The sequence below is a fragment of the Tinamus guttatus genome, unplaced genomic scaffold (genome assembly GCF_059628265.1).
Source record: "Tinamus guttatus ecotype Peru unplaced genomic scaffold, ASM5962826v1 Tinamus_guttatus_pri_ptg000056l, whole genome shotgun sequence".
NCBI lineage: Eukaryota > Metazoa > Chordata > Aves > Tinamiformes > Tinamidae > Tinamus > Tinamus guttatus.
In genome coordinates this window covers 102,278-129,938 of record NW_028288590.1, presented here as the reverse complement: position 1 = coordinate 129,938, position 27,661 = coordinate 102,278, and the positions used below count along the sequence as shown (strand labels likewise).

Sequence of the window (27,661 nt, the reverse complement as noted above, 5' to 3'; positions counted from 1 at the left end):
AAGCAAACACAGATAGCGTATCCCACTCCAGTAACACCTACATGAGCCTGACGTAATGCTTACACTGAAACCTGACCTCATGGTACTGTTCAGACTTGCATGACTCCAGGTCTAACCATGCTCTGCAAACCTGCTAAGAAAAAAAAAATGATTTCCATAGGAGAATACAGACTAGATGGAGAGTATAAATACCACCTGCATTATGTCCCACCTCCTATGAAAATCACCATTCGATTTAAGGCTGAATAGGGAAAAAGAGAATCTGAGAACAAAATTCAGAGAAAAAAGACTTCAGAAAATTCAAATTCTCTTTCATTCCTGAAAAGGATGTAGAAGATAAACGGATAAGACTCTATACCACAGCGCTCAGGTGAGATAACAAACACAATGAAGGTACAGAAAGTCAATGGTAACAGGGAAAAGGCTGGAAAATATCTCCAGTGAGAGTCAAAATGAGCACCATAAAAGGTTTAAAAACTGTTAATAGAAAGATACGAGCAGCAAAACAACCACATATAATGGGAATACTGAAAAAATGCAATACAAAAAAAAAAAATCCCAAACCCCCCAAAAGAAGAGGTATTAGGATTATTTTGGTAAAATTTTCAGCAAATAAAGACCAGAATCTGGGTCGGTCACACAGCGGCGCAGGAGCTGCTTGTAGGTGAGGTTCTCGTGCGTGTTGGGGTCGAAGAAGCCCTTGGTGTCGTCAGTGGGGTCGGAGAGGATGTGGCTCATCTCCTGGTCGAAGTAGCCGCGCCGGTAGGCCACCTCCACGGGCACGCGGTGGCTGTGCACAGGGTCGATGATGCCGCCGGTGGCGATCTGGGCCTCGAGCAGGCGGATGCCGTGCTCCTTGACGATGAGCTCCTTCTTCATGGCCTGGAAGAGGGAGATCTGCTCCCCGCTGTAGGGGTCGGTGTAGCCCGTGACGGCTCGCTCTGCCGACAGGAGCTTGTCGTGCAGCTCGCTGCCCACCAGCCCCGAGGAGACGGCTTGGTCCACAGAGAGCTTCTGGTTCTTGAGCGGGTCGATGACAAAGCCCGTGGCAGCCTGCGCCTCCAGCAGCACCAGGGCCGTGCCCTGCCGCAGGATGCCCTTCCACATGGCCTGGTAGATGCTCATCTTCTCCACCTTGGCAGGGTCGGCCTTGGACGGCACCAGCACGCCGGCGATGCAGCCTGTGCCGTCCAGGTAGCGCTTGACAGAGTCCATTTGCGTCACCTCCTTCACGGTCTTGGAGCCCTGCACCAGGTCGGCCAGCGTGGCCGTGTCGAGGATTCCCGAGTCCATGAGATCCGAGGCGCTCACCTGCCTGCGGAAGCCCTCAAACTTCACCTTGCTCATCTTCTGCACCGTCTCCTCGATGAGGACGGTGAGGAGGCGTGCCAGCTCGTCCAGCGTGAGGCTCCCGTCGCGCAGCTTCCCCAGCAGCTCCTGCCTCTTTGCCTCGCAGACGTACTTGGAGAAGAGGAGCTCCCACAAGGAGACCTTCCTGCCTTGGAAGCTGCCCGCAGAGACCTCCATGGTGCGGGACCTGAGGGCCGCTTCCAGCTCCCGCTCCCGCTCCTGCTCGCGCTGGGAGCCCGTGGCGTGGCCGTTCTCGGGCAAGGCCGGGGCCTGGCGGCACGGCGGCGCTTGGACGGCCGTTGCGACGCTGTGGTCCCGGCCCTCGGTGCCGGTGATGATGGCGGTGAGGACGGTGATCATGTGCGGGATGGTGAGCGTCCCCGCCTTGTACTTCCTGAGGAGGTCCTGGCGCCGGTGGTCGGGGACGTAGCGAGAGAAGAGGAGCTCCCACACGGTGACGCTCTGGCCCTCAAAGAGCCCCTCGCTGACGGTGGTGCGGGCAGCCTGCAGGGCTTTGCGGGCCTCCTCGGTGAGCTGGTAGAGCACGGAGCCCTTGTCCATGAGCTGCAGCATGAGGAGCCCCGTGTCCGGGTCGGGCACGCAGCGGCGCAGGAGCTGCTTGTAGGTGAGGTTCTCGTGCGTGTTGGGGTCAAAGAAGCCCTTGGTGTCGTCGGTGGGGTCGGAGAGGATGTGGCTCATCTCCTGGTCAAAGTAGCCGCGCCGGTAGGCCACCTCCACGGGCACGCGGTGGCTGTGCACGGGGTCGATGATGCCGCCGGTGGCGATCTGGGCCTCGAGCAGGCGGATGCCGTGCTCCTTGACAATGAGCTCCTTCTTCATGGCCTGGAAGAGGGAGATCTGCTCCCCGCTGTAGGGGTCGGTGTAGCCCGTGACGGCTCGCTCTGCCGACAGGAGCTTGTCGTGCAGCTCGCTGCCCACCAGCCCCGAGGAGACGGCTTGGTCCACAGAGAGCTTCTGGTTCTTGAGCGGGTCGATGACAAAGCCCGTGGCAGCCTGCGCCTCCAGCAGCACCAGGGCCGTGCCCTGCCGCAGGATGCCCTTCCACATGGCCTGGTAGATGCTCATCTTCTCCACCTTGGCAGGGTCGGCCTTGGACGGCACCAGCACGCCGGCGATGCAGCCTGTGCCGTCCAGGTAGCGCTTGACAGAGTCCATTTGCGTCACCTCCTTCACGGTCTTGGAGCCCTGCACCAGGTCGGCCAGTGTGGCCGTGTCGAGGATTCCCGAGTCCATGAGATCCGAGGCGCTCACCTGCCTGCGGAAGCCCTCAAACTTCACCTTGCTCATCTTCTGCACCGTCTCCTCGATGAGGACGGTGAGGAGGCGTGCCAGCTCGTCCAGCGTGAGGCTCCCGTCGCGCAGCTTCCCCAGCAGCTCCTGCCTCTTTGCCTCGCAGACGTACTTGGAGAAGAGGAGCTCCCACAAGGAGACCTTCCTGCCTTGGAAGCTGCCCGCAGAGACCTCCATGGTGCGGGACCTGAGGGCCGCTTCCAGCTCCCGCTCCCGCTCCTGCTCGCGCTGGGAGCCCGTGGCGTGGCCGTTCTCGGGCAAGGCCGGGGCCTGGCGGCACGGCGGCGCTTGGACGGCCGTTGCGACGCTGTGGTCCCGGCCCTCGGTGCCGGTGATGATGGCGGTGAGGACGGTGATCATGTGCGGGATGGTGAGCGTCCCCGCCTTGTACTTCCTGAGGAGGTCCTGGCGCCGGTGGTCGGGGACGTAGCGAGAGAAGAGGAGCTCCCACACGGTGACGCTCTGGCCCTCAAAGAGCCCCTCGCTGACGGTGGTGCGGGCAGCCTGCAGGGCTTTGCGGGCCTCCTCGGTGAGCTGGTAGAGCACGGAGCCCTTGTCCATGAGCTGCAGCATGAGGAGCCCCGTGTCCGGGTCGGGCACGCAGCGGCGCAGGAGCTGCTTGTAGGTGAGGTTCTCGTGCGTGTTGGGGTCAAAGAAGCCCTTGGTGTCGTCGGTGGGGTCGGAGAGGATGTGGCTCATCTCCTGGTCGAAGTAGCCGCGCCGGTAGGCCACCTCCACGGGCACGCGGTGGCTGTGCACGGGGTCGATGATGCCGCCGGTGGCGATCTGGGCCTCGAGCAGGCGGATGCCGTGCTCCTTGACGATGAGCTCCTTCTTCATGGCCTGGAAGAGGGAGATCTGCTCCCCGCTGTAGGGGTCGGTGTAGCCCGTGACGGCTCGCTCTGCCGACAGGAGCTTGTCGTGCAGCTCGCTGCCCACCAGCCCCGAGGAGACGGCTTGGTCCACAGAGAGCTTCTGGTTCTTGAGCGGGTCGATGACAAAGCCCGTGGCAGCCTGCGCCTCCAGCAGCACCAGGGCCGTGCCCTGCCTCAGGATGCCCTTCCACATGGCCTGGTAGATGCTCATCTTCTCCACCTTGGCAGGGTCGGCCTTGGACGGCACCAGCACGCCGGCGATGCAGCCCGTGCCGTCCAGGTAGCGCTTGACAGAGTCCATTTGCGTCACCTCCTTCACGGTCTTGGAGCCCTGCACCAGGTCGGCCAGCGTGGCCGTGTCGAGGATTCCCGAGTCCATGAGATCCGAGGCGCTCACCTGCCTGCGGAAGCCCTCAAACTTCACCTTGCTCATCTTCTGCACCGTCTCCTCGATGAGGACGGTGAGGAGGCGTGCCAGCTCGTCCAGCGTGAGGCTCCCGTCGCGCAGCTTCCCCAGCAGCTCCTGCCTCTTTGCCTCGCAGACGTACTTGGAGAAGAGGAGCTCCCACAAGGAGACCTTCCTGCCTTGGAAGCTGCCCGCAGAGACCTCCATGGTGCGGGACCTGAGGGCCGCTTCCAGCTCCCGCTCCCGCTCCTGCTCGCGCTGGGAGCCCGTGGCGTGGCCGTTCTCGGGCAAGGCCGGGGCCTGGCGGCACGGCGGCGCTTGGACGGCCGTTGCGACGCTGTGGTCCCGGCCCTCGGTGCCGGTGATGATGGCGGTGAGGACGGTGATCATGTGTGGGATGGTGAGCGTCCCCGCCTTGTACTTCCTGAGGAGGTCCTGGCGCCGGTGGTCGGGGACGTAGCGAGAGAAGAGGAGCTCCCACACGGTGACGCTCTGGCCCTCAAAGAGCCCCTCGCTGACGGTGGTGCGGGCAGCCTGCAGGGCTTTGCGGGCCTCCTCGGTGAGCTGGTAGAGCACGGAGCCCTTGTCCATGAGCTGCAGCATGAGGAGCCCCGTGTCCGGGTCGGGCACGCAGCGGCGCAGGAGCTGCTTGTAGGTGAGGTTCTCGTGCGTGTTGGGGTCAAAGAAGCCCTTGGTGTCGTCGGTGGGGTCGGAGAGGATGTGGCTCATCTCCTGGTCGAAGTAGCCGCGCCGGTAGGCCACCTCCACGGGCACGCGGTGGCTGTGCACGGGGTCGATGATGCCGCCGGTGGCGATCTGGGCCTCGAGCAGGCGGATGCCGTGCTCCTTGACGATGAGCTCCTTCTTCATGGCCTGGAAGAGGGAGATCTGCTCCCCGCTGTAGGGGTCGGTGTAGCCCGTGACGGCTCGCTCTGCCGACAGGAGCTTGTCGTGCAGCTCGCTGCCCACCAGCCCCGAGGAGACGGCTTGGTCCACAGAGAGCTTCTGGTTCTTGAGCGGGTCGATGACAAAGCCCGTGGCAGCCTGCGCCTCCAGCAGCACCAGGGCCGTGCCCTGCCTCAGGATGCCCTTCCACATGGCCTGGTAGATGCTCATCTTCTCCACCTTGGCAGGGTCGGCCTTGGACGGCACCAGCACGCCGGCGATGCAGCCTGTGCCGTCCAGGTAGCGCTTGACAGAGTCCATTTGCGTCACCTCCTTCACGGTCTTGGAGCCCTGCACCAGGTCGGCCAGCGTGGCCGTGTCGAGGATTCCCGAGTCCATGAGATCCGAGGCGCTCACCTGCCTGCGGAAGCCCTCAAACTTCACCTTGCTCATCTTCTGCACCGTCTCCTCGATGAGGACGGTGAGGAGGCGTGCCAGCTCGTCCAGCGTGAGGCTCCCGTCGCGCAGCTTCCCCAGCAGCTCCTGCCTCTTTGCCTCGCAGACGTACTTGGAGAAGAGGAGCTCCCACAAGGAGACCTTCCTGCCTTGGAAGCTGCCCGCAGAGACCTCCATGGTGCGGGACCTGAGGGCCGCTTCCAGCTCCCGCTCCCGCTCCTGCTCGCGCTGGGAGCCCGTGGCGTGGCCGTTCTCGGGCAAGGCCGGGGCCTGGCGGCACGGCGGCGCTTGGACGGCCGTTGCGACGCTGTGGTCCCGGCCCTCGGTGCCGGTGATGATGGCGGTGAGGACGGTGATCATGTGCGGGATGGTGAGCGTCCCCGCCTTGTACTTCCTGAGGAGGTCCTGGCGCCGGTGGTCGGGGACGTAGCGAGAGAAGAGGAGCTCCCACACGGTGACGCTCTGGCCCTCAAAGAGCCCCTCGCTGACGGTGGTGCGGGCAGCCTGCAGGGCTTTGCGGGCCTCCTCGGTGAGCTGGTAGAGCACGGAGCCCTTGTCCATGAGCTGCAGCATGAGGAGCCCCGTGTCCGGGTCGGGCACGCAGCGGCGCAGGAGCTGCTTGTAGGTGAGGTTCTCGTGCGTGTTGGGGTCAAAGAAGCCCTTGGTGTCGTCGGTGGGGTCGGAGAGGATGTGGCTCATCTCCTGGTCGAAGTAGCCGCGCCGGTAGGCCACCTCCACGGGCACGCGGTGGCTGTGCACGGGGTCGATGATGCCGCCGGTGGCGATCTGGGCCTCGAGCAGGCGGATGCCGTGCTCCTTGACGATGAGCTCCTTCTTCATGGCCTGGAAGAGGGAGATCTGCTCCCCGCTGTAGGGGTCGGTGTAGCCCGTGACGGCTCGCTCTGCCGACAGGAGCTTGTCGTGCAGCTCGCTGCCCACCAGCCCCGAGGAGACGGCTTGGTCCACAGAGAGCTTCTGGTTCTTGAGCGGGTCGATGACAAAGCCCGTGGCAGCCTGCGCCTCCAGCAGCACCAGGGCCGTGCCCTGCCTCAGGATGCCCTTCCACATGGCCTGGTAGATGCTCATCTTCTCCACCTTGGCAGGGTCGGCCTTGGACGGCACCAGCACGCCGGCGATGCAGCCCGTGCCGTCCAGGTAGCGCTTGACAGAGTCCATTTGCGTCACCTCCTTCACGGTCTTGGAGCCCTGCACCAGGTCGGCCAGCGTGGCCGTGTCGAGGATTCCCGAGTCCATGAGATCCGAGGCGCTCACCTGCCTGCGGAAGCCCTCAAACTTCACCTTGCTCATCTTCTGCACCGTCTCCTCGATGAGGACGGTGAGGAGGCGTGCCAGCTCGTCCAGCGTGAGGCTCCCGTCGCGCAGCTTCCCCAGCAGCTCCTGCCTCTTTGCCTCGCAGACGTACTTGGAGAAGAGGAGCTCCCACAAGGAGACCTTCCTGCCTTGGAAGCTGCCCGCAGAGACCTCCATGGTGCGGGACCTGAGGGCCGCTTCCAGCTCCCGCTCCCGCTCCTGCTCGCGCTGGGAGCCCGTGGCGTGGCCGTTCTCGGGCAAGGCCGGGGCCTGGCGGCACGGCGGCGCTTGGACGGCCGTTGCGACGCTGTGGTCCCGGCCCTCGGTGCCGGTGATGATGGCGGTGAGGACGGTGATCATGTGTGGGATGGTGAGCGTCCCCGCCTTGTACTTCCTGAGGAGGTCCTGGCGCCGGTGGTCGGGGACGTAGCGAGAGAAGAGGAGCTCCCACACGGTGACGCTCTGGCCCTCAAAGAGCCCCTCGCTGACGGTGGTGCGGGCAGCCTGCAGGGCTTTGCGGGCCTCCTCGGTGAGCTGGTAGAGCACGGAGCCCTTGTCCATGAGCTGCAGCATGAGGAGCCCCGTGTCCGGGTCGGGCACGCAGCGGCGCAGGAGCTGCTTGTAGGTGAGGTTCTCGTGCGTGTTGGGGTCAAAGAAGCCCTTGGTGTCGTCGGTGGGGTCGGAGAGGATGTGGCTCATCTCCTGGTCGAAGTAGCCGCGCCGGTAGGCCACCTCCACGGGCACGCGGTGGCTGTGCACGGGGTCGATGATGCCGCCGGTGGCGATCTGGGCCTCGAGCAGGCGGATGCCGTGCTCCTTGACGATGAGCTCCTTCTTCATGGCCTGGAAGAGGGAGATCTGCTCCCCGCTGTAGGGGTCGGTGTAGCCCGTGACGGCTCGCTCTGCCGACAGGAGCTTGTCGTGCAGCTCGCTGCCCACCAGCCCCGAGGAGACGGCTTGGTCCACAGAGAGCTTCTGGTTCTTGAGCGGGTCGATGACAAAGCCCGTGGCAGCCTGCGCCTCCAGCAGCACCAGGGCCGTGCCCTGCCTCAGGATGCCCTTCCACATGGCCTGGTAGATGCTCATCTTCTCCACCTTGGCAGGGTCGGCCTTGGACGGCACCAGCACGCCGGCGATGCAGCCTGTGCCGTCCAGGTAGCGCTTGACAGAGTCCATTTGCGTCACCTCCTTCACGGTCTTGGAGCCCTGCACCAGGTCGGCCAGCGTGGCCGTGTCGAGGATTCCCGAGTCCATGAGATCCGAGGCGCTCACCTGCCTGCGGAAGCCCTCAAACTTCACCTTGCTCATCTTCTGCACCGTCTCCTCGATGAGGACGGTGAGGAGGCGTGCCAGCTCGTCCAGCGTGAGGCTCCCGTCGCGCAGCTTCCCCAGCAGCTCCTGCCTCTTTGCCTCGCAGACGTACTTGGAGAAGAGGAGCTCCCACAAGGAGACCTTCCTGCCTTGGAAGCTGCCCGCAGAGACCTCCATGGTGCGGGACCTGAGGGCCGCTTCCAGCTCCCGCTCCCGCTCCTGCTCGCGCTGGGAGCCCGTGGCGTGGCCGTTCTCGGGCAAGGCCGGGGCCTGGCGGCACGGCGGCGCTTGGACGGCCGTTGCGACGCTGTGGTCCCGGCCCTCGGTGCCGGTGATGATGGCGGTGAGGACGGTGATCATGTGCGGGATGGTGAGCGTCCCCGCCTTGTACTTCCTGAGGAGGTCCTGGCGCCGGTGGTCGGGGACGTAGCGAGAGAAGAGGAGCTCCCACACGGTGACGCTCTGGCCCTCAAAGAGCCCCTCGCTGACGGTGGTGCGGGCAGCCTGCAGGGCTTTGCGGGCCTCCTCGGTGAGCTGGTAGAGCACGGAGCCCTTGTCCATGAGCTGCAGCATGAGGAGCCCCGTGTCCGGGTCGGGCACGCAGCGGCGCAGGAGCTGCTTGTAGGTGAGGTTCTCGTGCGTGTTGGGGTCAAAGAAGCCCTTGGTGTCGTCGGTGGGGTCGGAGAGGATGTGGCTCATCTCCTGGTCAAAGTAGCCGCGCCGGTAGGCCACCTCCACGGGCACGCGGTGGCTGTGCACGGGGTCGATGATGCCGCCGGTGGCGATCTGGGCCTCGAGCAGGCGGATGCCGTGCTCCTTGACAATGAGCTCCTTCTTCATGGCCTGGAAGAGGGAGATCTGCTCCCCGCTGTAGGGGTCGGTGTAGCCCGTGACGGCTCGCTCTGCCGACAGGAGCTTGTCGTGCAGCTCGCTGCCCACCAGCCCCGAGGAGACGGCTTGGTCCACAGAGAGCTTCTGGTTCTTGAGCGGGTCGATGACAAAGCCCGTGGCAGCCTGCGCCTCCAGCAGCACCAGGGCCGTGCCCTGCCGCAGGATGCCCTTCCACATGGCCTGGTAGATGCTCATCTTCTCCACCTTGGCAGGGTCGGCCTTGGACGGCACCAGCACGCCGGCGATGCAGCCTGTGCCGTCCAGGTAGCGCTTGACAGAGTCCATTTGCGTCACCTCCTTCACGGTCTTGGAGCCCTGCACCAGGTCGGCCAGTGTGGCCGTGTCGAGGATTCCCGAGTCCATGAGATCCGAGGCGCTCACCTGCCTGCGGAAGCCCTCAAACTTCACCTTGCTCATCTTCTGCACCGTCTCCTCGATGAGGACGGTGAGGAGGCGTGCCAGCTCGTCCAGCGTGAGGCTCCCGTCGCGCAGCTTCCCCAGCAGCTCCTGCCTCTTTGCCTCGCAGACGTACTTGGAGAAGAGGAGCTCCCACAAGGAGACCTTCCTGCCTTGGAAGCTGCCCGCAGAGACCTCCATGGTGCGGGACCTGAGGGCCGCTTCCAGCTCCCGCTCCCGCTCCTGCTCGCGCTGGGAGCCCGTGGCGTGGCCGTTCTCGGGCAAGGCCGGGGCCTGGCGGCACGGCGGCGCTTGGACGGCCGTTGCGACGCTGTGGTCCCGGCCCTCGGTGCCGGTGATGATGGCGGTGAGGACGGTGATCATGTGCGGGATGGTGAGCGTCCCCGCCTTGTACTTCCTGAGGAGGTCCTGGCGCCGGTGGTCGGGGACGTAGCGAGAGAAGAGGAGCTCCCACACGGTGACGCTCTGGCCCTCAAAGAGCCCCTCGCTGACGGTGGTGCGGGCAGCCTGCAGGGCTTTGCGGGCCTCCTCGGTGAGCTGGTAGAGCACGGAGCCCTTGTCCATGAGCTGCAGCATGAGGAGCCCCGTGTCCGGGTCGGGCACGCAGCGGCGCAGGAGCTGCTTGTAGGTGAGGTTCTCGTGCGTGTTGGGGTCAAAGAAGCCCTTGGTGTCGTCGGTGGGGTCGGAGAGGATGTGGCTCATCTCCTGGTCGAAGTAGCCGCGCCGGTAGGCCACCTCCACGGGCACGCGGTGGCTGTGCACGGGGTCGATGATGCCGCCGGTGGCGATCTGGGCCTCGAGCAGGCGGATGCCGTGCTCCTTGACGATGAGCTCCTTCTTCATGGCCTGGAAGAGGGAGATCTGCTCCCCGCTGTAGGGGTCGGTGTAGCCCGTGACGGCTCGCTCTGCCGACAGGAGCTTGTCGTGCAGCTCGCTGCCCACCAGCCCCGAGGAGACGGCTTGGTCCACAGAGAGCTTCTGGTTCTTGAGCGGGTCGATGACAAAGCCCGTGGCAGCCTGCGCCTCCAGCAGCACCAGGGCCGTGCCCTGCCTCAGGATGCCCTTCCACATGGCCTGGTAGATGCTCATCTTCTCCACCTTGGCAGGGTCGGCCTTGGACGGCACCAGCACGCCGGCGATGCAGCCCGTGCCGTCCAGGTAGCGCTTGACAGAGTCCATTTGCGTCACCTCCTTCACGGTCTTGGAGCCCTGCACCAGGTCGGCCAGCGTGGCCGTGTCGAGGATTCCCGAGTCCATGAGATCCGAGGCGCTCACCTGCCTGCGGAAGCCCTCAAACTTCACCTTGCTCATCTTCTGCACCGTCTCCTCGATGAGGACGGTGAGGAGGCGTGCCAGCTCGTCCAGCGTGAGGCTCCCGTCGCGCAGCTTCCCCAGCAGCTCCTGCCTCTTTGCCTCGCAGACGTACTTGGAGAAGAGGAGCTCCCACAAGGAGACCTTCCTGCCTTGGAAGCTGCCCGCAGAGACCTCCATGGTGCGGGACCTGAGGGCCGCTTCCAGCTCCCGCTCCCGCTCCTGCTCGCGCTGGGAGCCCGTGGCGTGGCCGTTCTCGGGCAAGGCCGGGGCCTGGCGGCACGGCGGCGCTTGGACGGCCGTTGCGACGCTGTGGTCCCGGCCCTCGGTGCCGGTGATGATGGCGGTGAGGACGGTGATCATGTGTGGGATGGTGAGCGTCCCCGCCTTGTACTTCCTGAGGAGGTCCTGGCGCCGGTGGTCGGGGACGTAGCGAGAGAAGAGGAGCTCCCACACGGTGACGCTCTGGCCCTCAAAGAGCCCCTCGCTGACGGTGGTGCGGGCAGCCTGCAGGGCTTTGCGGGCCTCCTCGGTGAGCTGGTAGAGCACGGAGCCCTTGTCCATGAGCTGCAGCATGAGGAGCCCCGTGTCCGGGTCGGGCACGCAGCGGCGCAGGAGCTGCTTGTAGGTGAGGTTCTCGTGCGTGTTGGGGTCAAAGAAGCCCTTGGTGTCGTCGGTGGGGTCGGAGAGGATGTGGCTCATCTCCTGGTCGAAGTAGCCGCGCCGGTAGGCCACCTCCACGGGCACGCGGTGGCTGTGCACGGGGTCGATGATGCCGCCGGTGGCGATCTGGGCCTCGAGCAGGCGGATGCCGTGCTCCTTGACGATGAGCTCCTTCTTCATGGCCTGGAAGAGGGAGATCTGCTCCCCGCTGTAGGGGTCGGTGTAGCCCGTGACGGCTCGCTCTGCCGACAGGAGCTTGTCGTGCAGCTCGCTGCCCACCAGCCCCGAGGAGACGGCTTGGTCCACAGAGAGCTTCTGGTTCTTGAGCGGGTCGATGACAAAGCCCGTGGCAGCCTGCGCCTCCAGCAGCACCAGGGCCGTGCCCTGCCTCAGGATGCCCTTCCACATGGCCTGGTAGATGCTCATCTTCTCCACCTTGGCAGGGTCGGCCTTGGACGGCACCAGCACGCCGGCGATGCAGCCTGTGCCGTCCAGGTAGCGCTTGACAGAGTCCATTTGCGTCACCTCCTTCACGGTCTTGGAGCCCTGCACCAGGTCGGCCAGCGTGGCCGTGTCGAGGATTCCCGAGTCCATGAGATCCGAGGCGCTCACCTGCCTGCGGAAGCCCTCAAACTTCACCTTGCTCATCTTCTGCACCGTCTCCTCGATGAGGACGGTGAGGAGGCGTGCCAGCTCGTCCAGCGTGAGGCTCCCGTCGCGCAGCTTCCCCAGCAGCTCCTGCCTCTTTGCCTCGCAGACGTACTTGGAGAAGAGGAGCTCCCACAAGGAGACCTTCCTGCCTTGGAAGCTGCCCGCAGAGACCTCCATGGTGCGGGACCTGAGGGCCGCTTCCAGCTCCCGCTCCCGCTCCTGCTCGCGCTGGGAGCCCGTGGCGTGGCCGTTCTCGGGCAAGGCCGGGGCCTGGCGGCACGGCGGCGCTTGGACGGCCGTTGCGACGCTGTGGTCCCGGCCCTCGGTGCCGGTGATGATGGCGGTGAGGACGGTGATCATGTGCGGGATGGTGAGCGTCCCCGCCTTGTACTTCCTGAGGAGGTCCTGGCGCCGGTGGTCGGGGACGTAGCGAGAGAAGAGGAGCTCCCACACGGTGACGCTCTGGCCCTCAAAGAGCCCCTCGCTGACGGTGGTGCGGGCAGCCTGCAGGGCTTTGCGGGCCTCCTCGGTGAGCTGGTAGAGCACGGAGCCCTTGTCCATGAGCTGCAGCATGAGGAGCCCCGTGTCCGGGTCGGGCACGCAGCGGCGCAGGAGCTGCTTGTAGGTGAGGTTCTCGTGCGTGTTGGGGTCAAAGAAGCCCTTGGTGTCGTCGGTGGGGTCGGAGAGGATGTGGCTCATCTCCTGGTCGAAGTAGCCGCGCCGGTAGGCCACCTCCACGGGCACGCGGTGGCTGTGCACGGGGTCGATGATGCCGCCGGTGGCGATCTGGGCCTCGAGCAGGCGGATGCCGTGCTCCTTGACGATGAGCTCCTTCTTCATGGCCTGGAAGAGGGAGATCTGCTCCCCGCTGTAGGGGTCGGTGTAGCCCGTGACGGCTCGCTCTGCCGACAGGAGCTTGTCGTGCAGCTCGCTGCCCACCAGCCCCGAGGAGACGGCTTGGTCCACAGAGAGCTTCTGGTTCTTGAGCGGGTCGATGACAAAGCCCGTGGCAGCCTGCGCCTCCAGCAGCACCAGGGCCGTGCCCTGCCTCAGGATGCCCTTCCACATGGCCTGGTAGATGCTCATCTTCTCCACCTTGGCAGGGTCGGCCTTGGACGGCACCAGCACGCCGGCGATGCAGCCCGTGCCGTCCAGGTAGCGCTTGACAGAGTCCATTTGCGTCACCTCCTTCACGGTCTTGGAGCCCTGCACCAGGTCGGCCAGCGTGGCCGTGTCGAGGATTCCCGAGTCCATGAGATCCGAGGCGCTCACCTGCCTGCGGAAGCCCTCAAACTTCACCTTGCTCATCTTCTGCACCGTCTCCTCGATGAGGACGGTGAGGAGGCGTGCCAGCTCGTCCAGCGTGAGGCTCCCGTCGCGCAGCTTCCCCAGCAGCTCCTGCCTCTTTGCCTCGCAGACGTACTTGGAGAAGAGGAGCTCCCACAAGGAGACCTTCCTGCCTTGGAAGCTGCCCGCAGAGACCTCCATGGTGCGGGACCTGAGGGCCGCTTCCAGCTCCCGCTCCCGCTCCTGCTCGCGCTGGGAGCCCGTGGCGTGGCCGTTCTCGGGCAAGGCCGGGGCCTGGCGGCACGGCGGCGCTTGGACGGCCGTTGCGACGCTGTGGTCCCGGCCCTCGGTGCCGGTGATGATGGCGGTGAGGACGGTGATCATGTGTGGGATGGTGAGCGTCCCCGCCTTGTACTTCCTGAGGAGGTCCTGGCGCCGGTGGTCGGGGACGTAGCGAGAGAAGAGGAGCTCCCACACGGTGACGCTCTGGCCCTCAAAGAGCCCCTCGCTGACGGTGGTGCGGGCAGCCTGCAGGGCTTTGCGGGCCTCCTCGGTGAGCTGGTAGAGCACGGAGCCCTTGTCCATGAGCTGCAGCATGAGGAGCCCCGTGTCCGGGTCGGGCACGCAGCGGCGCAGGAGCTGCTTGTAGGTGAGGTTCTCGTGCGTGTTGGGGTCAAAGAAGCCCTTGGTGTCGTCGGTGGGGTCGGAGAGGATGTGGCTCATCTCCTGGTCGAAGTAGCCGCGCCGGTAGGCCACCTCCACGGGCACGCGGTGGCTGTGCACGGGGTCGATGATGCCGCCGGTGGCGATCTGGGCCTCGAGCAGGCGGATGCCGTGCTCCTTGACGATGAGCTCCTTCTTCATGGCCTGGAAGAGGGAGATCTGCTCCCCGCTGTAGGGGTCGGTGTAGCCCGTGACGGCTCGCTCTGCCGACAGGAGCTTGTCGTGCAGCTCGCTGCCCACCAGCCCCGAGGAGACGGCTTGGTCCACAGAGAGCTTCTGGTTCTTGAGCGGGTCGATGACAAAGCCCGTGGCAGCCTGCGCCTCCAGCAGCACCAGGGCCGTGCCCTGCCTCAGGATGCCCTTCCACATGGCCTGGTAGATGCTCATCTTCTCCACCTTGGCAGGGTCGGCCTTGGACGGCACCAGCACGCCGGCGATGCAGCCTGTGCCGTCCAGGTAGCGCTTGACAGAGTCCATTTGCGTCACCTCCTTCACGGTCTTGGAGCCCTGCACCAGGTCGGCCAGCGTGGCCGTGTCGAGGATTCCCGAGTCCATGAGATCCGAGGCGCTCACCTGCCTGCGGAAGCCCTCAAACTTCACCTTGCTCATCTTCTGCACCGTCTCCTCGATGAGGACGGTGAGGAGGCGTGCCAGCTCGTCCAGCGTGAGGCTCCCGTCGCGCAGCTTCCCCAGCAGCTCCTGCCTCTTTGCCTCGCAGACGTACTTGGAGAAGAGGAGCTCCCACAAGGAGACCTTCCTGCCTTGGAAGCTGCCCGCAGAGACCTCCATGGTGCGGGACCTGAGGGCCGCTTCCAGCTCCCGCTCCCGCTCCTGCTCGCGCTGGGAGCCCGTGGCGTGGCCGTTCTCGGGCAAGGCCGGGGCCTGGCGGCACGGCGGCGCTTGGACGGCCGTTGCGACGCTGTGGTCCCGGCCCTCGGTGCCGGTGATGATGGCGGTGAGGACGGTGATCATGTGCGGGATGGTGAGCGTCCCCGCCTTGTACTTCCTGAGGAGGTCCTGGCGCCGGTGGTCGGGGACGTAGCGAGAGAAGAGGAGCTCCCACACGGTGACGCTCTGGCCCTCAAAGAGCCCCTCGCTGACGGTGGTGCGGGCAGCCTGCAGGGCTTTGCGGGCCTCCTCGGTGAGCTGGTAGAGCACGGAGCCCTTGTCCATGAGCTGCAGCATGAGGAGCCCCGTGTCCGGGTCGGGCATGCAGCGGCGCAGGAGCTGCTTGTAGGTGAGGTTCTCGTGCGTGTTGGGGTCAAAGAAGCCCTTGGTGTCGTCGGTGGGGTCGGAGAGGATGTGGCTCATCTCCTGGTCAAAGTAGCCGCGCCGGTAGGCCACCTCCACGGGCACGCGGTGGCTGTGCACGGGGTCGATGATGCCGCCGGTGGCGATCTGGGCCTCGAGCAGGCGGATGCCGTGCTCCTTGACAATGAGCTCCTTCTTCATGGCCTGGAAGAGGGAGATCTGCTCCCCGCTGTAGGGGTCGGTGTAGCCCGTGACGGCTCGCTCTGCCGACAGGAGCTTGTCGTGCAGCTCGCTGCCCACCAGCCCCGAGGAGACGGCTTGGTCCACAGAGAGCTTCTGGTTCTTGAGCGGGTCGATGACAAAGCCCGTGGCAGCCTGCGCCTCCAGCAGCACCAGGGCCGTGCCCTGCCGCAGGATGCCCTTCCACATGGCCTGGTAGATGCTCATCTTCTCCACCTTGGCAGGGTCGGCCTTGGACGGCACCAGCACGCCGGCGATGCAGCCTGTGCCGTCCAGGTAGCGCTTGACAGAGTCCATTTGCGTCACCTCCTTCACGGTCTTGGAGCCCTGCACCAGGTCGGCCAGTGTGGCCGTGTCGAGGATTCCCGAGTCCATGAGATCCGAGGCGCTCACCTGCCTGCGGAAGCCCTCAAACTTCACCTTGCTCATCTTCTGCACCGTCTCCTCGATGAGGACGGTGAGGAGGCGTGCCAGCTCGTCCAGCGTGAGGCTCCCGTCGCGCAGCTTCCCCAGCAGCTCCTGCCTCTTTGCCTCGCAGACGTACTTGGAGAAGAGGAGCTCCCACAAGGAGACCTTCCTGCCTTGGAAGCTGCCCGCAGAGACCTCCATGGTGCGGGACCTGAGGGCCGCTTCCAGCTCCCGCTCCCGCTCCTGCTCGCGCTGGGAGCCCGTGGCGTGGCCGTTCTCGGGCAAGGCCGGGGCCTGGCGGCACGGCGGCGCTTGGACGGCCGTTGCGACGCTGTGGTCCCGGCCCTCGGTGCCGGTGATGATGGCGGTGAGGACGGTGATCATGTGCGGGATGGTGAGCGTCCCCGCCTTGTACTTCCTGAGGAGGTCCTGGCGCCGGTGGTCGGGGACGTAGCGAGAGAAGAGGAGCTCCCACACGGTGACGCTCTGGCCCTCAAAGAGCCCCTCGCTGACGGTGGTGCGGGCAGCCTGCAGGGCTTTGCGGGCCTCCTCGGTGAGCTGGTAGAGCACGGAGCCCTTGTCCATGAGCTGCAGCATGAGGAGCCCCGTGTCCGGGTCGGGCACGCAGCGGCGCAGGAGCTGCTTGTAGGTGAGGTTCTCGTGCGTGTTGGGGTCAAAGAAGCCCTTGGTGTCGTCGGTGGGGTCGGAGAGGATGTGGCTCATCTCCTGGTCGAAGTAGCCGCGCCGGTAGGCCACCTCCACGGGCACGCGGTGGCTGTGCACGGGGTCGATGATGCCGCCGGTGGCGATCTGGGCCTCGAGCAGGCGGATGCCGTGCTCCTTGACGATGAGCTCCTTCTTCATGGCCTGGAAGAGGGAGATCTGCTCCCCGCTGTAGGGGTCGGTGTAGCCCGTGACGGCTCGCTCTGCCGACAGGAGCTTGTCGTGCAGCTCGCTGCCCACCAGCCCCGAGGAGACGGCTTGGTCCACAGAGAGCTTCTGGTTCTTGAGCGGGTCGATGACAAAGCCCGTGGCAGCCTGCGCCTCCAGCAGCACCAGGGCCGTGCCCTGCCTCAGGATGCCCTTCCACATGGCCTGGTAGATGCTCATCTTCTCCACCTTGGCAGGGTCGGCCTTGGACGGCACCAGCACGCCGGCGATGCAGCCCGTGCCGTCCAGGTAGCGCTTGACAGAGTCCATTTGCGTCACCTCCTTCACGGTCTTGGAGCCCTGCACCAGGTCGGCCAGCGTGGCCGTGTCGAGGATTCCCGAGTCCATGAGATCCGAGGCGCTCACCTGCCTGCGGAAGCCCTCAAACTTCACCTTGCTCATCTTCTGCACCGTCTCCTCGATGAGGACGGTGAGGAGGCGTGCCAGCTCGTCCAGCGTGAGGCTCCCGTCGCGCAGCTTCCCCAGCAGCTCCTGCCTCTTTGCCTCGCAGACGTACTTGGAGAAGAGGAGCTCCCACAAGGAGACCTTCCTGCCTTGGAAGCTGCCCGCAGAGACCTCCATGGTGCGGGACCTGAGGGCCGCTTCCAGCTCCCGCTCCCGCTCCTGCTCGCGCTGGGAGCCCGTGGCGTGGCCGTTCTCGGGCAAGGCCGGGGCCTGGCGGCACGGCGGCGCTTGGACGGCCGTTGCGACGCTGTGGTCCCGGCCCTCGGTGCCGGTGATGATGGCGGTGAGGACGGTGATCATGTGCGGGATGGTGAGCGTCCCCGCCTTGTACTTCCTGAGGAGGTCCTGGCGCCGGTGGTCGGGGACGTAGCGAGAGAAGAGGAGCTCCCACACGGTGACGCTCTGGCCCTCAAAGAGCCCCTCGCTGACGGTGGTGCGGGCAGCCTGCAGGGCTTTGCGGGCCTCCTCGGTGAGCTGGTAGAGCACGGAGCCCTTGTCCATGAGCTGCAGCATGAGGAGCCCCGTGTCCGGGTCGGGCACGCAGCGGCGCAGGAGCTGCTTGTAGGTGAGGTTCTCGTGCGTGTTGGGGTCAAAGAAGCCCTTGGTGTCGTCGGTGGGGTCGGAGAGGATGTGGCTCATCTCCTGGTCGAAGTAGCCGCGCCGGTAGGCCACCTCCACGGGCACGCGGTGGCTGTGCACGGGGTCGATGATGCCGCCGGTGGCGATCTGGGCCTCGAGCAGGCGGATGCCGTGCTCCTTGACGATGAGCTCCTTCTTCATGGCCTGGAAGAGGGAGATCTGCTCCCCGCTGTAGGGGTCGGTGTAGCCCGTGACGGCTCGCTCTGCCGACAGGAGCTTGTCGTGCAGCTCGCTGCCCACCAGCCCCGAGGAGACGGCTTGGTCCACAGAGAGCTTCTGGTTCTTGAGCGGGTCGATGACAAAGCCCGTGGCAGCCTGCGCCTCCAGCAGCACCAGGGCCGTGCCCTGCCTCAGGATGCCCTTCCACATGGCCTGGTAGATGCTCATCTTCTCCACCTTGGCAGGGTCGGCCTTGGACGGCACCAGCACGCCGGCGATGCAGCCCGTGCCGTCCAGGTAGCGCTTGACAGAGTCCATTTGCGTCACCTCCTTCACGGTCTTGGAGCCCTGCACCAGGTCGGCCAGCGTGGCCGTGTCGAGGATTCCCGAGTCCATGAGGTCCGAGGCGCTCACCTGCCTGCGGAAGCCCTCAAACTTCACCTTGCTCATCTTCTGCACCGTCTCCTCGATGAGGACGGTGAGGAGGCGTGCCAGCTCGTCCAGCGTGAGGCTCCCGTCGCGCAGCTTCCCCAGCAGCTCCTGCCTCTTTGCCTCGCAGACGTACTTGGAGAAGAGGAGCTCCCACAAGGAGACCTTCCTGCCTTGGAAGCTGCCCGCAGAGACCTCCATGGTGCGGGACCTGAGGGCCGCTTCCAGCTCCCGCTCCCGCTCCTGCTCGCGCTGGGAGCCCGTGGCGTGGCCGTTCTCGGGCAAGGCCAGGGCCTGGCGGCACGGCGGCGCTTGGACGGCCGTTGCGACGCTGTGGTCCCGGCCCTCGGTGCCGGTGATGATGGCGGTGAGGACGGTGATCATGTGCGGGATGGTGAGCGTCCCCGCCTTGTACTTCCTGAGGAGGTCCTGGCGCCGGTGGTCGGGGACGTAGCGAGAGAAGAGGAGCTCCCACACGGTGACGCTCTGGCCCTCAAAGAGCCCCTCGCTGACGGTGGTGCGGGCAGCCTGCAGGGCTTTGCGGGCCTCCTCGGTGAGCTGGTAGAGCACGGAGCCCTTGTCCATGAGCTGCAGCATGAGGAGCCCCGTGTCCGGGTCGGGCACGCAGCGGCGCAGGAGCTGCTTGTAGGTGAGGTTCTCGTGCGTGTTGGGGTCAAAGAAGCCCTTGGTGTCGTCGGAGGGGTCGGAGAGGATGTAGCTCATCTCCTGGTCGAAGTAGCCGCGCTGGTAGGCCACCTCCACGGGCACGCGGTGGCTGTGCACGGGGTCGATGATGCCGCCGGTGGCGATCTGGGCCTCGAGCAGGCGGATGCCGTGCTCCTTGACAATGAGCTCCTTCTTCATGGCCTGGAAGAGGGAGATCTGCTCCCCGCTGTAGGGGTCGGTGTAGCCCGTGACGGCTCGCTCTGCCGACAGGAGCTTGTCGTGCAGCTCGCTGCCCACCAGCCCCGAGGAGACGGCTTGGTCCACAGAGAGCTTCTGGTTCTTGAGCGGGTCGATGACAAAGCCCGTGGCAGCCTGCGCCTCCAGCAGCACCAGGGCCGTGCCCTGCCGCAGGATGCCCTTCCACATGGCCTGGTAGATGCTCATCTTCTCCACCTTGGCAGGGTCGGCCTTGGACGGCACCAGCACGCCGGCGATGCAGCCCGTGCCGTCCAGGTAGCGCTTGACAGAGTCCATTTGCGTCACCTCCTTCACGGTCTTGGAGCCCTGCACCAGGTCGGCCAGCGTGGCCGTGTCGAGGATTCCCGAGTCCATGAGGTCCGAGGCGCTCACCTGCCTGCGGAAGCCCTCAAACTTCACCTTGCTCATCTTCTGCACCGTCTCCTCGATGAGGACGGTGAGGAGGCGTGCCAGCTCGTCCAGCGTGAGGCTCCCGTCGCGCAGCTTCCCCAGCAGCTCCTGCCTCTTTGCCTCGCAGACGTACTTGGAGAAGAGGAGCTCCCACAAGGAGACCTTCCTGCCTTGGAAGCTGCCCGCAGAGACCTCCATGGTGCGGGACCTGAGGGCCGCTTCCAGCTCCCGCTCCCGCTCCTGCTCGCGCTGGGAGCCCGTGGCGTGGCCGTTCTCGGGCAAGGCCGGGGCCTGGCGGCACGGCGGCGCTTGGACGGCCGTTGCGACGCTGTGGTCCCGGCCCTCGGTGCCGGTGATGATGGCGGTGAGGACGGTGATCATGTGCGGGATGGTGAGCGTCCCCGCCTTGTACTTCCTGAGGAGGTCCTGGCGCCGGTGGTCGGGGACGTAGCGAGAGAAGAGGAGCTCCCACACGGTGACGCTCTGGCCCTCAAAGAGCCCCTCGCTGACGGTGGTGCGGGCAGCCTGCAGGGCTTTGCGGGCCTCCTCGGTGAGCTGGTAGAGCACGGAGCCCTTGTCCATGAGCTGCAGCATGAGGAGCCCCGTGTCCGGGTCGGGCACGCAGCGGCGCAGGAGCTGCTTGTAGGTGAGGTTCTCGTGCGTGTTGGGGTCAAAGAAGCCCTTGGTGTCGTCGGTGGGGTCGGAGAGGATGTGGCTCATCTCCTGGTCGAAGTAGCCGCGCCGGTAGGCCACCTCCACGGGCACGCGGTGGCTGTGCACGGGGTCAATGATGCCGCCGGTGGCGATCTGGGCCTCGAGCAGGCGGATGCCGTGCTCCTTGACGATGAGCTCCTTCTTCATGGCCTGGAAGAGGGAGATTTTTTGTCCAGTTGCTGGGTCATTGTAGCCTGTCACAGCTCGCTCTGCACAGAGAAGTTTTTTCTGTAGCTCGCTCCCCACCAGCCCCGAGGAGATGGCTTCGTCCACTGAGAGGTTCCTGTTTTTGAGTGGATCAGTGATGAACCCTGTCGCAGCCTGCGCCTCCAGCAGCACCAGTGCTGTCCCTGGCCTAAGGATGCCTTTCCACATAGCCTGATAGATGCTCATCTTCTCCACCTTGGCAGGGTCGACCTTGGACGGCACCAGAACGCCAGCAATACATCCAGTTCCTTCAAGGTATCTTCTCACACTATCTTTTTGAGCTATATCTTGTACTGTCTCTTTTCCTTCCTGCAGCTTTTCCATTGTTTCTTTTGTGATTATTTGTGCACTGAGAAGTTCTGATGCTGTTATTTGTTGTCTAATACCTTGGAACCAAAGATCACTTCGTCCCTCCTCTTTTTCTTTAATGATATTCAGTATTGTATCAATGATTTGTTGTAGAATATTATGGGAGTCATGTTTATATTTTTTCACCAATTCTTTCCTCTTCTCCTCCGTGATGTATTCAGAACAGAGCAGTTCCCACAAAGATAGCATCTGTCCTTTGTATTTTCCAACAGGCACTTGTACCATGGTGCATAGCAGTATATTTTTTGTGCGCTCATCAATGTAGAAATAGTCTTCTTCTTTTTCCATAACTTGCAGCAAGTAGAATCCTGTTTCTCTGTCTTTCGAACATCTCTGCAGGAGCTGACTGTAACTCATTTTTTCATTAGTATTTGGATCTATAAATCCTTTGCTGCCATGATCTGCATCAGAAACTCGGAGAAACATGTCTTCATTCAAGTAGCCTCTCCGGTAGGCCACTTCTACAGAAACGCGGTGGCTGTGCACGGGGTCAATGATGCCACCAGTGGCAATCTGGGCCTCAAGCAATTGAATACCATGCTCCTTGGTTGTTATCTTTTCCTTTATGGCCTGGAAAAGGGATATTTTCTTCCCTGTGTGTGGATCAGTATATCCCGTCACAGCTTTCTCTGCTAACTGGAGCTTCTCATGTAACTCCTTGCCCACTAGCCCAGCTGAGATGGCATCATCCACAGAGAACTTCTTATTTCTCAGTGGGTCAATGAGAAAACCAGTGGCAGCCTGTGCCTCCAGCAGCCCCAGTGCACACTGCTCGGTGAGGAGGCCCCTCTTCAGGGCCTGGTAAATGCTCATCTTCTCTTTCTTTAATGGGAGCAGAACACCGGCGATGCATCCTGTGCCATCCAGGTACCTTCTGACATTGTCCATCTTTGTGAGGCTGTCGAGAGTAAGACTTCCATCCTGCAGCCGATCCAGAGTTTTCTTGTCAAGTATCTCAGAGTTAAACAGTTCTGATATCGACACGTCCTCCCGTAGACCTTTAACCTTAAGGGCTTCTGTTCTTTGTTCTGTATCCTCAATTATTTTGAGGATAAGGGCTATAAGGTCTTCCAGTGTTAAGGTTTTGTATTTATATTGTTTTACTAAGTCTTTTCTTTTCTGCTCGGAGATGTAATGAGAGCAGAGAATCTCCCAGATGGAAACTGTTTGGTCCTTAAACTTTCCAACTTTCACCTTGACAGGCTTTGACTGCAAGAACTGTCTTGTTGACTCATCAATGTAGAAGTATCTTCCCCCTTCCTGTACAACTTGGAGCATGTATAGCCCAGTCTCTGAGTCTTGGACACATCTCTCCAGAAGCTGCATGTAGGTGAGATTCTCATGTGTGTTGGGGTCAAAGAAGCCTTTGGTGTCATCCGTGGGGTCGGAGAGGATCTGGTTCATCTCCTGATTAAAGTAGCCACGCTGGTAGGCCACCTCCACAGGGACACGATGGCTGTGCACAGGGTCAATGATGCCACCAGTGGCGATCTGGGCCTCGAGCAAGCGGATGCCGTGGCTCTTCACAATTAGTCCTTGGTTCATGGCTTCAAAGAGAGACATTGGAGCTTTTGTGTATGGGTCTGTGTAGCCAGTCACAGCTCTTTCTGCACAGAGCAGCTTTTCAAAAATCTCTATTCCAATTAGACCTGAAGTTAATGCTTCCTCCACGGAAAACTTCTTGTTTTTCTCTGGGTCAATGACGAAGCCAGTGGCAGCCTGTGCCTCCAGCAACACCAGTGCTGTTCCTGGCCTCAGGATGCCCTTCCTCATGGCCTGGTAGATGCCCATCTTCTCATTGCTTGGCTGTATAAGGACTCCTGCAATGAAATTGCTTCCTTCCAGGTATCTGCGGACAGAGTCCATTTCAGTAACTTCTTCGACTGTTTTCTTTCCCTGATGGAGCTCATCAAGTGTTTTTTTGTCTATCAGATGAGACTGGAAGAGGTCACTGGCAGATACCCTTTTTCTCAGACCCTTAAATGCAAACTTCTTGCCTTGTGTCTCGGTCTCTTTGATGATTGTGGTTACAATTGTTATTATTTCCTGCAACACTTCAGTATTCTCATCTCTGTATTTTTGCACTAGCTCTCTTCTTTTGCTGTCAGAGATGTATTCAGAGTTGAGAAGGTCCCACACTGACACTGTCTGTCCTTTGAATCGCCCAATGTTGACACAGACAGTCACAGATTTGAGCACCTCCATTGTTTGTTCGTCCACACAGAACAGTGCATTTTCTGACAGTGGTAGGAGCCAGAGGCCTGTCTCGGCCTCAGGAATGCACCTGTCCTTCAGCTGCTGGTAAGTCACGTTCTCCTTTGTGTTTGGATCAAAAAAGATTCTGGTGCTGTCATTTAACTGAGAGAGGGTTCGGTTCAGGTCCTCATCGTAGAAACCATATCTGTATGCAGCCTGGAGTGGAAGGTGATGGTGGTGAACGGGATCGATGATCCCTCCTGCAGCCAGCTGGGCCTCTAGCAAGGGAAGAGCATCACCCAGGGGGATTAGCTCTTTCCTGAGTGCTTGGCAGACAGAAATGGAGCTCCCTGTGTAGGGGTCTTTGTAGCCGGTCACTGCTCTCTCTGCTAGAAGCAGTTTCTCAGTGAGCTCCTCACCAACAACAGCAGCCTTGACAGCATCCTGCACGCTGAGTTTCTGGTTGGTTGCTGGGTCAGTCAGGTATCCTGTGGCTGCCTGAGCCTCTAGCAGCCTCAGTGCTATGCCAGGGAGGAGAAGGTTGTTTTTCATGGCATTGTAGAAGCTCATCTTCTTTTTGGATGCCTGTATAAACACCCCAGCAATGTTACCTGTGCCCTGCAGGTATCTCTTCACACTTGCCGTTGCAGACACTTCCTCGGGAGTTCTTATGCCCTGGACCAGTTCTTCAAAGATCTTCTCAGTAATGATACCAGCATCTAGCAGCCAGACAGCAGGGACACTGCCTCGCAAGCCTTCCAGGGTGATGTGAGTATGCGCTTTCATTTCCATTTCTCTAACGAGTTTAAGGACAAGAGCAACGAGCTGCTCTAGAGACATTTCCTTAGAGCGGTACTTCTCCACAAAGTCACTCCTCTGCTCCTTAGTGAAATACCCAGAGTGGATCAGTTCCCAGAGGGAGAGCCCTTTTTCCTTCACCATGGTCTCCTTGAAAAGCCGTTGGATTTGCTCATCAGTGTAAATTGGAACAGCTGTTTGTGGCAGAGGCAGCAAATGGAAGTCAGAGGTCTCATCCTTCTGGCAGTGCTGAATTAGCTCAGCATAGGTCACAGCTTCTTTGCTGTCTGGGAGGCAGAAGGCTCTGATGTTGTCACTGGGTTTAGAAAGGGCCTTGCTTGTGTCCTCATCCAGACAGCCCCGCTTCTGAGCAAATTCTACGGGAATATAGTGGCCACATGTTGGGTCGATGATACCTCCTGTAGCCATCTGCACCTCCATTAACTGCAGAGCCTGTTTGTCAGCGATTAAGCCCTTCTTCATGGCCTGGAAGAGGGGTATTTTCTTGCCTGTGAAAGGATCCTTATAGCCTGTTACAGCCCCTTCTGCGTGCTGCAGCTTCTCATGGACTTCTGGCCCAATTAGTCCTTTTTTTATAGCATCATCTACACAGAGTTTCTGGTTGTTCACTGGGTCAATGATGAAACCTGTGGCAGCCTGGGCCTCCAACAAGGGCAGGGCTATTCCTGGCACCATGAGATTCTGTTTCATGGCCTCATAAATGCTTATCCTCTGGTTTGATGGCTGGAGGACAATCCCCCCAATGCTGCCAGAGCCATAGAGGTACTTTCTTACAGAGTCCATGCGCAGGACCTCCTCCGGGCTGACAGATCCCTCCAACACCTTCTCAAACAGGGCCCTGTCTATGACACCCGTTTCCATCAGATGATAAGCATTAACACTGCCTCTCATGGCCGGGAATCTAATGGGAGCCCATTTTTTCATTTCTTCCTCTAACAAAACCCTGATTTGCTCCAGCGTGAGCTTTCTCAGCTGGTAGTGGTTGAATATTTCTCGACGCCTCCCCTCATTGAAGTACTCAGAGTTCAGCAGCTCCCACACAGAAACTCTCTCACCCCGCAACCGCCCAAACCTGACACGCATCCAGGAGTTCCCAAACACCCGTTTGGTGGCTTCATCGATGAACTGACGCTTCTTACTGTTCAGAGGGAGGAGGCAGAGCCCGGTAGATGGCTCCGTGATGCACTTCTCCTTCAGCTGCAGGTATGTGAGGTTCTCGTGTGTGTTGGGGTCAAAGAAACCTTTCGTGTCATCACTGGGATCAGAAAGGATCAAATTAATCTTCCTGTCAAAGTACCCCCGCTTGTAGGCCACCTCCACAGGGATGCGGTGGCTATTGACAGGGTCGATGATGCCGCCGGTGGCAATCTGGGCCTCGAGCAGACGGATAGCATGCTCTTTCACTATGAACTCCTTCTTCATGGCCTGGAAGAGGGAGATCTTGTTCCCCGAGTATGGATCTCTGTAGCCAGTGACTGATTTCTCAGCAGTCAGCAGCTTGTCATACACATCTGGGCCAATGACATTTGCTCTTAAAGCCTCATCCACAGAATACCTTTTGTTGGCAGCTGGATCAATGATAAAACCAGTGGCAGCCTGTGCCTCCAGGAGGATCAGTGATGTTCCTGGCCTTAAAAGCCCCTTCCTCTTTGCCTGGTAGATGCTGATCTTCTCCTGGGAGTCAGGAAGTAGTAACCCACCAATGCTTCCTGTCCCTTCCAGGTATTTCTTGACTGTGTCCATGCTGACAACTTCTTTGGCTGATGTTTCTCCCTCTTTCAACTTCTTAAATAAGTCTTTGTTGATGATTTCAGAACTTAGGAGTTGGTCAGCTGTAACCCTGTCCCTCAGGCCTTCAAAGGTGACATTAGCAGTGGAAGCCATTTCCTCAACAGTGGCACTGACCATCTTAACGAGTTCTTGCGTGGAGAGTGCTCCTGCACAGTACTGCTGGGTGAGAGTGACTCTTCTCTCCCTTGGCATGAAATCTGAGAAGAGGAGTTTCCAGAGAGAAACCGACTTTCCCTTGAATTTACCAAAAGCAACGGGCACCTTTGTGCTTTCCAGAGCTATTTGGGTTCTGCGATCAATGAAGAGGCAGTTTTCCTTGGGCTCCTCTCCACTGTCTCCACAAAGGGGCAGCAGGAGAAGCCCTGTGTCTGGATCGGTGACACATCTCTTGAGCAGCTCCGTGTAGGTAAGCTTCTCCTGGGAGCTGGGGTCGAAGAACCCTCTCATGTCATCAGTAGGACTGGAGAGGAGCTGCCTCATGGCCTCGTCCAGGTAGCCCCACCTGCAAGCTGTGTCTGTGGGGACACGGAGGTGCCTGCCTGGAGCGATGATGCCCCCCGTGGCCATCTGAGCCTCCAGAAGGCAAATACCGTGGTCCCTGGGGATGAAGCCCTTCCTGATGGCTTGGAACAGGGAAAGTGTTTCCCCGGTGCAGGGATCCCTGTACCCGGTGATGGATCTCTCAGCTGAAGACAGTTTCTCATAAAGCTCTGGGCCAACGAGACCAGTCTTGACAGCCTCATCAACCAAGAAACTTTTGTTCTTTATGGGGTCTGTCAGACTGCCAATGGAGGCCTGGACCTGTAGGAGCATCAGTGCAGCACCAGGCACGAGGAGATGCTCTCTCAGTGCTTGGTAGAGGCTCTTCCGCTCACCAGAAGGCAGAACAACACCAGCCACGCTCCTTGTCCCATGCAGGAACTGCTGGACAGAGTCATTCTCTGCTACCTCCTGGACAGACACTTTTCCCTCCTCAAGATCTCTGAACACACTGGAGCTGATGATGCCGGAGTCCAGCAGCTCTCTGCTGCTCACCCTTCCTCCCAGCGCTGGGAATGTGATTTTCAGAGGCAAGAGGAGGTAGCCCGAGGTTGGATCAGTAACACACCTCTTCACAAGCTCCAGATAGGTGACTTTCTCCATGGTGCTGGGGTCCAGGAACCCTTTGCTGTCCTCATTGCTGGGGTCAGAGAGGAGCTGCAGTGTTTCTTCATCTAAATATCCCCTCTCACAGGCAACTTCTGCTGGAAGCCGGTGGCCAGTGTCTGGGTCAATGATGCCTCCAGTTGCAATCTGGGCCTCGAGCAGCCGGATGCCTTGCTCCCTCCCAATCAGGTCCTTCTGCATGGCCTGGTACAGGGGGATCTTCTTTTCTGTGTAAGGATCCATGAAGCCAGTGGCAGCTTTTTCCGCAGCGAGCAGCCTCTCTTTGAGCTCCAGCCCCACCAGCCCCAGGTTCACAGCTTCTGTGACAGACACCTGCCTGCTCCTCACAGGGTCAGAGATGGAGCCAGTGGCTGCCTGGGCCTCAAGGAGACAGAGTGCTGGATCCAAGCCCAGAAGATGCTCTCTGGTGGAATCATAGAAGGTCATTATCTTCTTTGAAGCCTCTACATATGCTCCAGCAATGCTGCCAGCCCCTGTCAGGGGCCTGCTGGCAGTGCCCATCCACGGCACTTCCTTGCCAGCAGCTGGTTTCTGCTTGCAAGTCAGAATGTCCTGGTAGGAGGCAGCTGCTCCTGGACTGTCTTGGTGGCAAGTGATGGGGCCTGAGTGGCCATTCACCACGGTCTTGTCCTCCATCCCCGCCTCACTGTGCTGTTTGTGCCTTGACCGCTGCCTTCCCACACTGTCCTGGAGAGTTGCTGCAGAGGGAAGAGCA

The 27,661-nt window shown here is 61.5% G+C and overlaps 1 protein-coding gene across 1 annotated transcript; it reads right to left on the bottom strand.

The window, feature by feature from the left end:
• Positions 1-588: 588 nt before the first annotated feature.
• EPPK1 (epiplakin 1) lies at positions 589-27,661 on the bottom strand. The gene is made up of 3 exons (XM_088540118.1): positions 11,050-27,661; positions 9,706-10,731; positions 589-9,387 (listed from the first exon to the last, which is right to left on the bottom strand). Exons 1-3 carry the CDS (start codon positions 27,580-27,582, stop codon positions 589-591), a joined length of 26,358 nt encoding a protein of 8,785 aa, XP_088396244.1. The 5' UTR covers positions 27,583-27,661.

What these genes read in the sequence shown, in the direction of transcription:
- EPPK1 (XM_088540118.1), bottom strand. Translation starts at nt 27,582, where the DNA reads ATGGAGGACAAGACCGTGGTGAATGGCCACTCAGGCCCCATCACTTGC. An exon ending in TCTACCAGCTCACCGAGGAG is followed by an intron (nt 10,732 to 11,049) that starts GCCCGCAAAGCC and finishes CGGGAGCGGGAG; the next exon opens with CTGGAAGCGGCCCTCAGGTC. An exon ending in TGCAGGCTGCCCGCACCACC is followed by an intron (nt 9,388 to 9,705) that starts GTCAGCGAGGGG and finishes CGCACCATGGAG; the next exon opens with GTCTCTGCGGGCAGCTTCCA.